Source organism: Gekko japonicus, unplaced genomic scaffold (assembly GCF_001447785.1).
Source record: "Gekko japonicus isolate JY-2015 unplaced genomic scaffold, Gekko_japonicus_V1.1 scaffold913, whole genome shotgun sequence".
Classification (NCBI taxonomy): domain Eukaryota; kingdom Metazoa; phylum Chordata; class Lepidosauria; order Squamata; family Gekkonidae; genus Gekko; species Gekko japonicus.
Window position 1 is genome coordinate 1,190,321 of NW_015175383.1, and position 11,282 is coordinate 1,201,602.

At 39.4% G+C, this 11,282-nt stretch overlaps 1 protein-coding gene across 1 annotated transcript in view; it reads right to left on the minus strand.

The window, feature by feature from the left end:
- The window catches only part of KATNAL1 (katanin p60 subunit A-like 1), a 36,084-nt gene extending 29,269 nt beyond the window's left edge, over positions 1-6,815 (minus strand). Inside the window, exon 1 of the mRNA XM_015425588.1 lies at positions 6,654-6,815. Coding sequence (XP_015281074.1) covers positions 6,654-6,815 — 162 coding nt within the window. The remainder of the gene's footprint in view (positions 1-6,653) is intronic.
- Positions 6,816-11,282: the final 4,467 nt, after the last annotated feature.

An 11,282-nucleotide genomic window follows, 5' to 3' on the forward strand; every position in this document is an offset into this window, starting at 1 on the left:
GAAAGAAAGAAAGAAAGAAAGAAAGAAAGAAAGAAAGAAAGAAAGAAAGAAAGAAAGAAAGAAAGAAAGAAAGAAAGAAAGAAAGAAAGAAAGAAAGAATATGGAGATTAAATGATACATTATTATTACAAGACGAGGTAATACAAAAATGCAAGAGAGATTAATAATAGAACTGAAACTACTCCTACAATAGTATGGGAGGCCAGTAACGCTTACATCAGAAGAACTTTATTGGCAACAGCTGCAAGAAAGAAAAAAAAGAGAAACAAAATTCTATAAAGGGAATAATAGACAAAATGATGACATTAGAATAAGACCATAAAACTACTGGCAATGAGGAAATTGAAGGAATTAAAACAACTAAAGAATCAATTGGATTTTATAGTAGTAGAAGAAATGCAGAAAAATTAAAATATTTAAAGCAAAGATATTCTAATGCGCAAATATCTGGAAGGTATCTAGCACACTGTCAAAGAAAAGAAAGAGAAATAAGAAGGATACCTGGGATCAGAAAAGAAAATCAAGTAGTTTATGCAGAGCAAGAAATGCAAAAAAAAAATTGAATCTCTACGAAGAAGACTTAAAAGATGGAGAAGGAATGGAGAAATACCTAACAGATGTACCATTTAAAAGATTTACATTTGAACACAGAAGAATTTTGAACCAAAAGTGATTACAATACAAGAAATCAACTATGCTATAAAAAAACCTCAAGAAGGATAAAGCACCTGGACCAGACAGTTTAAAAGCAACATATTATAAATGCTTTGAAGAAATATTAGCAATACCTTTGCAAAGAGTAATGAATGAAATTCAAGAGACAAAGTGCATACCACCCACTTGGTGAGAAGCAAACATTAACTTTAATATACAAACTTTAACTCAAGAGTCGGACTCGACTGTGCGACTGAACAACAACAACAAATAGACCAATCTCATTAAGAAATGTGGATTATAAAATCTTTACAACAATCATGGTTCAAACCAATAAAGGTTTGATTGATTGATTGATTGATTGGCAACGATCATGGCGGAGAAAGTAAGAAAATGCATTCCAGATTAAATCCATGAAGATCAAATGGGATTTGTTCCAAGTATATGAAAAATAATATTAGATATTTATTGAATGTAACTGAATACTCAAGGAGAAAAGGAAGGCATTTCTGTTCCTAGATGCAGAGAAAGCTTTTAATAATGTATCTTGGTTATTTTTAATGAAAGTTCTACAAAACATGAACTTTGGAACAGATTTTCTAAAGTAGAGGTGAAGTATTTATATAAAACAACACGGTAGAATTTTAATAAACGGCTCTCTGAGAAAACTGAAATATCAAAAGGAATGCAACAAGGTTATCCAATATCACCATTATTATTTATCCTGGCAATGGAAATATTGGCTATAAAAGTTAGACAAGACATGAGAATTTCTGGGATAAAAAAGATAAAGAATATAAATTTTTTTAAAGTTATGCGGATGATGTCGTAATATCAGTAACAAAATCAAATATTTCCCATAAATATACAATGGAACAAATAAATAGATTTGGAACTTATTCTGGATATAAATGGAATAAAAGAAGACAAAGACAATGATTAGCAGCAACTAAAGCAGAAGAAAAAGAAATAGAACAAATAACAGACTGTGTTCTCACAAAAACAGTAAAGTACTTGGGAATATATGTAACAGGATAAAAATATAATCTTTCTAAAAATAATTATTAAAAAGTTTGGGCAAATAGTAGTGAAGATCTATAAAAATGGGAAAGGCTGATAATGTCATTGTTAGGAAGAATTTCTGCAGTTAAAATGAATATATTAGCAACGTTGACTTTTTTGTTTCAAACGTTACCAAATTATATAGATTACAAGATTCTCAAAAGATGGCAGAGAACAATAAATTATTTTGTATGGAGTGTAAAGAAGCCAAGAATAAGATTTAAAGTATTACAGGATGAAAAAAGAGGTTTAGCTGTACCAAATATTGTATCTCCAAGTAGCCACACTAGTTTGGGTATCATACTAGATCATACATTCAAATCAAAGGAATGTTAAATTGGAGATAATCGATACTAAAGGAATATACAATTATCTATGGATCAAGAAATCTTTAAAAACAATTCAAATACAAGTTGGTAATCATATTTTGAGAGACAGCCTATTAGGAATGCAGAAATAGAATAAGTCTGCCAATGTCACCACTGACATCCCCTGTTGATGTTTACTGTGACAGTAGTACAAGAAAGAAAATCAAATAAGAAAAAATAAAATCTTGGCAAGCAGTTCAAGATGAAGGAAAAAAACATTCTGTGGTTATTATATCATCGAACGGAACGGTATTAAAAGTGAAAGAACAAATAGCTAAAGAAGGTGGCTGATTAACTGTTCAAAGGTGGTTTTCTTTCTTAATCACCAGAGATTCAAGATATCTATTAGGAAAATTTATAAAATGTTATTGCAATATGACACAGAAACGGAGCAAGTAAAAAACTGCATGACAAAATGGATGCAAAATTTTGGAGAAAATATACACGAGTCAGTGGGAAAATCTTAGGAGTAAAGAAATTAAGTTTACTGAATGTCTAAGGGAGAACTGGTATAAAATGTTATTTAGATGGTATATTACCCCTAAAGGTATAGCAAAAGCAAATAAAAGTTATAATGAGAAGTGCTGGAAATGTCAGAATACAGATGCAACATTCTATCATATGTGGTGGACATGTAATAAAGCTAGAAAATATTGGATAGAGATACATGAAAAAATCCAAAAGATACTAAAATTAAAGTTTGTGATGTACCCAAAAATTTTGCTATTAAATATATTTCCAAGCAATACTGCAAAAATTCATAGTGAATTATTTAAGTACTAGGAGTAAGGCTTGTTTTGGGAATACAATGCACTCTAGAAAGAAGCTCCAGGTGAGTGTCCTGGCTGTGGCTGGTGGAGTGGCAATGGGAAGGGGAAAATAGAGGGAGGCAAGCCGTATTTATTTCCTTCTGGTTAGCTATAAGGCAGGGCTGTCTCAAGTCATTTTGCTGCCCCATGGGTAGTATGAGAGGACAGCCTAATGGTAACCGGTATGGTTCCCTCCACCCCTGACTTATGTTGATTTGGGGTTATGCAGCTAAGGTAGAAAACCACCTCCTCCTATGCCATATCTTCTGGGTTCCAAGGGTCCGGAAAGTGGTTCCATAGCCAATTACACAGTTGCCAACTCTGGGTTGGGAAATACCTGTAGATTTGAGGGGTAGAGCCTGGGGAGGGAAGGATTTGGGGTGCAGAGGGACCTCAGCAGGGTATAATGCCATAGAGTCCACTGCCCAAAGTAGTCATTGTCTCCAGGAGAACTGATCTTGGTCATATGGACATCAGTTTTAATAACTGGAGATCTCCAGGTGCCGCCTGGAGGTTGGCTTATGTTAATTTGGGCTTTGCAGTGGCAGATAAGGTAGAAAAGCACCTCCTCCTATGCCATGTTTTCTGGGTTCCAAGAGTCTGGAAAGTGGTTCCATAGCCAATTACACAGTTGCCAACTCTGGGTTGGGAAATACCTTTAGATTTGAGGGGTAGAGCCTGGGGAGGACAGGGTTTGGGGTGGGGAGAGACTTCAGCCAGGGTATAATGTCATGGAGTCCACTGGCCAAAGCAGCCATTTGTCTCCAAGAGAACTGATCTTGGTCATGTGGAGATCAGTGGTAATAGCTGGGAAATTTTATGTAGGGGAAATGGTGTGCTGTGGCTGGGGAACACAGTGATTTCTGGGAGATCTCCAGGCCCCACAGGGAGATTGGCAACTCCAGTGACCATTAAAGGGAAGATTGGGATATGTATTTTACCTCAGGACATATTCAATGACTCCCAACAGCAACAGCAAACTGCTTAGAATGTTAGAGGCAAAGGCCAATCAGGCCACATATGCAAACAACCCCTGTGTTCCAGCTGGCTATGGGGGGGGAGAGGAACAGCAAACTGTTTAGAATGTTGGAGGCGGGACTCAGGCAACGCAGCCAGTGGCTAGGGACAGCTTCTGACTGACACATCATGGAACCAACTGATTTAGGTGTTTGTGGAATGTTCAGGAAGTGCCATCCCGCTTCACAATTATATACCTATAAGGAGAGATATGGTGACAACGGCAAGAGTAATATTTGCAGCAAAATGGTATGGTGACAGCGGCAAGAGTAATATTTGCAGCAAAATGGAAGGCAGACTTGAAGGAATGGAGGAACAAACAAACATAAATATGCGATAATGGCAAAGGTACCATCTCTCATACATAACAGACCAACTTCAGAATTTCAAGAAAAATGGAAAGTTTTAATTACATAGCTGAAAATCCAGAGTATAACTAAATCAAACAGATAATGATAGAAAGAACGATTTAGGTAACACATGCCTTATAATGAAAATGTTATTAGATATGAAGATAGATGGGAAAGATAGAAAAGGGAAATAAATATAAATGAAATATTAAATATTAAAAAATAAATGTAAGCAAGTTCTATATAATGTAGTTAAATCTATGATTTTGAGTATAAATGAAAATAGTTTGTATTTTATGTTTGTACATCTGTAAACTGAAATAAAAAATATATACAATTTTTTTTAAAGGCAGTTAAGGGTGTCTGGAACATGAAATTTGGTCGTCTACTATCGTTGCTATTATTTGACTCTCTCTGCTGGAATATTACACTATGGGCTTACATATTAATAATATTATGATTTTTATTCACTTTATTGCATTTTAGTGGTGTAAGCCAAGTGGTATTACTCCTTCTTTGGCTCACTAAGACGCATCAAAGCAGCAGTGTTACAGACATCAAAGACATATTGGCATGTATGCAACACACAGTTCCTACACAAAGGCATTTCCACTTTTTGAAGATGGGACAGCAGTTTCTGCAGATTCCACCCCCATCCCCAGATATCGCCACTTGGCCCCCTACCACGTTCCTGAAGGTCCGCTGAACCCTAAGAACAAGGCACAGTAGTCTGCAGCAGAATGAGGAAACGGGAAGTCCTGCTCTGCTAAGTCTAAGTGGGTACATGCCACTTGATAAAATCTGTTTGCAAAGCTACCATGAAATATGCCATAATATTTTTTCCCACAGACCTGACTGGATAGTCCAGGCTAGCCTGATTTCATCAGATGAAGAAGAAGAAGAAGAGATTGAATTTATACCCCCTGCCCTTCACTTGGAGTCTCAGGGCGGCTTACAAACTCCTTTCCCTTCCCCTCCCCACAACAGACACCCTGTGAGGTGGGTGGGGCTGAGAGAACTCTGACACAAACTGCTCTTTTTCAAGGACAGCTGTGCCAGCCAGAGCTTGTGACTGACCCAAGGTCACATCAGCAGGTGCAAGTGGAGGAGTGGGGAATCAAACCCAGTTCTCCCAGATTAGAGTCCGCGCACTTAACCACTACACCAAATCAGTATTTGGATGGGAGGCCTCCAGGGAATACCAGGGTTGTGAAACAGAGGCAGAAAATAGCAAACCACCTCTGAACGTCTTGCCTTGAAAGCCCTACAGGGTCGCCATAGGTCAGCTATGACTTGACGGCACTTTCCACCATCATTTTGCCCACAACGTATAATGCATACACATGAACACAATACTTGTGGTGAATTGGGCTCATCTTTTTAGATCATAGCTTCCTGAACATCAGCTGAGAAAAAGACAAGACAGCAAAAGAGAACTGCAGGCAAAACAGCACTTCTAAAATAAGCAAACTCACAAAGTTAAGCCTCTGATTAGCAAAGGCAATAACTATGTTGGCAAAGGAGGGATCACAGCAATACACAGGAAGCCAGACAGAGGAAGGAAGGAGAATAGGGAATACAGAGGAGGGAGGAGGAAAGAGTCAACTGTGCTTGTTGTTCTGGATAATGCACCAGAAGATGACCTGGCACCCAGAAAAAACAAACACTGAATAAAACATAATATAAAAAAAGGGAAAAAATCCATTAAAAGTAAAACATCAGTTTTTTAAAAGGGGAAACCCCGCTAACCTGTAAACCTCAGCTCAATGTTACATCAATTTAGGAGGATCTGTATATGGGCTACGTGTTTTTTAAAGTCTCCCTATGAAGCCCTGCTTTTTGATTTGGGGCCTAGGATTCCTGAAGGGGAGGGTTCTCCCACACTCCTTCCATTCTTGTACCCTATCCCATTTGTAAATGTTCTTGACTCAGATACTACCACTATCCCAGGAGTAAAGCTGGACCTGTAGCATGGGGGAAAGAGAGGTCTTCCTACACCTGATCTTAAGCCAAAATGCTGAGAGGTGTGAACATAAGAACATAAGAGATGCCAATGTTGGATCAGGCCAAAGGCCCATCCAGTCCAACACTCTGTGGCCAGAAATACCAGTGCCATCAGAAGGTCCACCAGTGGAGCCAGTGATGTGGGGGAAGCCTTCCTTAAGAACTCTGACCAAGCAAATTTAATCTAGCCGGGATGCAAAGTAATTTTTAGGAGCATAAAAAAACATAAAAGAAAGGTTTTACTGATTTGACAGGTGGCTGAGGGCATTTTGAGGACATTATGCAATGGTCCTTGCTAGCCACTGCTGGCTAGTTGGTAACATACATGGTTTAGAATAAATACAATCATTTTGCCATGCCTGATATGAACAAGTACCACTTTATCATACCTGTTGCCACTTGCTCTTCAGTGCAGGGTCTCTGATTGACTGACAATGTCTTTGAATTTGCTGGATGACACCCTGGTAATAAACCATGGAAGAGTCATAGTTTCCAAGAAGTGCGTATTCCCTTCCTTTTTTAGCATTGTCGCAAATTTCAGCCAAATTCATCTTCTTTGAGAAACCTAAAGTGTATCAATAAGAACATCATTTTACATGCTGTAACAAAATTTATGTAATAGTAACTTAGCTCTGGAACTGAGATTTATGGAATCTTCATACTCCCCCAATTCTGCACGGATATTCACCATGACTAAATTGTATGAAATGCCATATTTTTAGTAGCTAACTTTCTCCAACATCTAATTTGAACATAGACACTGGTACCAGAGCTTGCAATACACCCAGATGCCAACTTCGCTGCCACATACACCCAGACAACACAGTCACCGAACCTAACAACATCAACTATACACCATCTCAGGCACATTCCCTTGCTCATTTTCTACCACTGTATATGTCATTGGAGCTGCGGTGGCTCAAGTGGTTAAGACGCTGAACTGCAGGCTGTGGAAGGTCGGTAGTTCAGCAGTTCGAGACCCAGGTGCCACATGACGGAGTGAGCTCTTGTCTCTAGTTCCAGCTCCTGCCAACCTAGCAGTTCGAAAGCAAGAAATTGCAAGTAGATAAATAGGTACCACTTCAGTGGGAAGGTAACAGCGTTCCGTGCGCCTTGGTGTTTAGTCATGCCGGCCACATGACCACGGGAACGTCTTTGAACAGCGCTGGCTCTTTGGCTTTGAAATGGAGATGAGCACCGCAACCCTAGAGTTGGACTCGACTGGCTTTCGAGCAAGGGAACCTTTACCTTTATATGTCATTAAACCCCTCAGGTTCTTATCTCACTACCCATACTAAGTCATTCAGTTCTCCCTTAAACCCAGAATTAAACTTTGTTGGTCTTAAAAGTGCCACTGGACTCAAACTTAGTTCTTACATCAATTTGTTAATTTTTTTTATTATCTGTATGCTAATATGCTTACCAACTGCTTTAATCCAATCTTAGCTATACTTATTGCTCAGTTACTTATGTATCTTGACTCTAATTAGCCCTTCCTAGCAACTAACCCTTCCTACTTATATGTAACACTTGAGAAAATATGTTTCAATGTATCTGAGGAAGTGTGCATGCACATGAAAGTTTATACCCAGAATTAAACTTTGTTGGTCTTAATGGTGCCACTGGACTCAAACGTTGTTCAGTTTCTCCAACAAAGTTACTTTCTTTTCACTGCCGTTTTTGGGTTCCTAGTCTACCCATACAGGTATCTTTTTTATTCCAGTGTGCTACTTGAGCTACAGTTAAGGTAACAAGTTCAAAGTACATAGTAAACTCAAAGAGGTATCAACAGCTATTAGCCAGTGTGTTGTAGTAGTTAAGAGTGGCAGACCCCACTTCTCCACATGAAGCCTGGTGGGTGACCTTAGGCCAGTTACAGAACTTGCTCATCCCCACTTACTTCACAAGGTGCCTGTTGAGGGGAGATGAAGGGAAGGTGACTGTAAGACTCTTTGAGACTCCTCAGAGAAAAGTGGGGTATGAAAACCAACTCTTCTTCTTTCTAGCCACAGTTACTAAAATAAACCTTCTTGTACATGCCTCTGAAATATTTGAATATATAATTATTAGGCATCCTGTCTTTGTTCCCTGTGGCCTGGGATATGTGTCCTCTGCCAAAACTGAAATCTCTATACAAAGAAAAGCTGTATTCTGTAGTCTGTATATGTTATGTGTATTGCACCAATTTTTTGCAAGTTTTACATTTTGCATTATTCATTCTTCTAGTCACAGAAACCACTGCCAGGGGAAGTTTTGTCTAGTGATCGCTCTGACCAAATTCAGATGCCACATTAAACCAGTTTATAAACCCTGGTGTGATTAACTCCAGTTTCGCATGCCTGAATGCAGACTGCCCCAAAAACTGTTGATGGGTGCTGAACTGGGATTCTAAACCATGGTTCATACTTGGCTTCTTAAGCTGTGATTTGTAGATAGTGGTGACCTTTGGAGAAAGCCCAACTTGTTTAGTAGTACTGCCCACTAAGCCTCCAGGACACAGAGAGGCAAGTACAACTCAACAGAAAACTTTGCTGTTGCAGCTGCATTTGTCTTTTCACAGTCGTTTCTAAAGACACTCCCACCACCCCTGCGACTGATGATCAGGAATGTGTTTCACAGACGTCAGCCTCTTCCATATAAGAGAAAATTTAAATGGCTGCAAACAACAGAAAAGAAAGGACTAGAAAAGATCTATTTGTTTAAGAATTCAATGAAACATGGGGTTTTTAGGAAGCTGCACTTCCTCAGAATTTCAGCATACATAGGGCCATGCTATTATGGGGCAACAATATGTAAAGGATGCAACATTTCCAGAACTTTTGAAGCCACAAAAAAGAATATTTTTTTCTGTTTTTTCCCCAAGAAGAAAATGGGAATTTGGGGGGAAACTGAAATTTATGCAATCTTTACAGTCCTGTCAAACCTATACTAATTTTACTGCTCTAAAAACAAAACATGCATTATTTATCACTTACTTAGCATATGAGCCACATAAGAGCACTGGATGGGCCAGTTCTGCCCGCCCAGGCCTTATATTTGCCACTCCTGGTATAATGACTTCCAAACTCTTTTAATTCTACCCATTACACAGGATCTGGCTTTTCCAACAACCCTCCCACCCCCCACAGCTACAGGCCAATCAGCTCACCGTATCTGTCTCTATGGATTCCAAGACTTACATAAGGTACCTCACTGAAATGACGTACGGCAATCAAATCATAAGCCCTATGGCCTAGCAATGCGCTTTTGCACGACTGTAAGGAACCGTTAATTACTTGGAGCTGGCTTCTTTCCAGGACGATCGTCCAAACAAATTAATGCACTTGAGATGTACTGAAGCCTCCCAGAACGCTTCACAGTAGGAGAAAGGGGTGATGTCACCCAGTTATTTTTGGCACATGGAAGACACAATTTGCCATTACCTCACCTACAACATCCTAGTAATGACGATCATCACCGGAAATAGTCTTTAAAGGACAGGCATAGGCAGTTCAAGGTCCAAAAAATCCACAAATCAGGAGAAGAAATCTTAAGAGGAATTTGTTTGCTAGGTAGGAAATTGTTCATTTGGCTCATTACTTTCTCTCTCAGTTGTCACCTGGAGCTACCTTTGCCAATGCTTTTCCCATTCTTCTTCTCTAAGCAAGTTTTTGTGCCTTTGGAATTGGTGAAATATAGCTCAGGAGGACCCAATGTCATGCCAGTACATCTATATTGCCACTCCCCAGACTGATTAACTGCACTGACCAGTTGCACTGGTTAGCACAGGCAGGATACGGGGCAATTCAATGTGTAGTCTGCAAGGGTAAGTGGCAAATCAGAAATAGTTCAGAAAAAATCTACTGATGCATATGCATTATTAAAATAATAGAGGAAGCACCATCCTACATCATCTGTGTGCCCTTTGATAACTCAGCTAGTGAAGGAGTGTGGCAGATTTTTAAGGTGTCCTGAGGCCACTGGTTCAACACCAACCCCATGAAGTTTCCCAAGAAGGGAAGGCAGGAATTGGGCAGCTCACTTGTACTCAGGACCCTGGTATCTCCTCTTTGAATGCAGGTGTCAGGAAAGCTTGTTCTCTGCATGCAACTCTACCCTGGTGCTCCCAGCTACTGAGCTGGATGGACTAATGGTTTGATTTGGTAAAGAGCAGCTTCATATGATCATTCTCAGCCTATTTAGCAGTTTAATATTCAGTACAAATTGTCTTTAGCTTCCATTCTTTCATTGTTTAGATCCTCTCAAGGACTTTAGGATTTGAAACTCAGTGTTTAGGATAGGGAACTATTGAACGACTGCAGACTGTGGGACTACATGCTTCAGTCTTCTTTATGTGCAAAAGTTGACAGCAGTGTGCAACAACAGCAGCCTCTGTGATTGGCAGGCAGCATTAAACCTCTGGATTAGCCAAGCTCTGTGTAAATTCTGGAAGTCTTGCCTTCTGTCTTTGCTTGGTTGAGCAGTGTACTTTGCTCGCTCCAGTTCAAGTTCTAGCTCCTGACTCAGATCACAGGGATGCCAAGTCAGGAAGCACAGTCTCTAAGTCTAGCCATCCAGATCCAGCCATCCAGCACTGCTCTTAACTTACCAGATCTTTAGACAAGTGTAACTAGAAAAATAGCTAGAAACCTTTGTTTTAGGAGACAAGCTGATGCCAGCCTGGCCCAGTCTTCCACATCCCACCGAACCTGTTCCCAGAGACACACAGATTGTGGATATGGCTACAACTGCAAACAACCTCCTACTCTGTCAGGAAACTTTCCCATCATATTCCACAGTTCTCATTCAGAACGATTACTCACCAAATGTATTCTGCTTGAACAATTGAGATCTCCAGGTTGCAAAATTTTGGCTGTCAGCTCACAAAAATCCCTGGATACTCTTATTCTTTTTTTGTAACTATTTCCACATTGTTTGCAATATTATACCCACACCTGAAGCTTTCCTAAAACAGTCTATGATTATTCCTCAGATAGGTTTATTCATGAATCATAGATAAAAATTTAGTTTATAGAAAT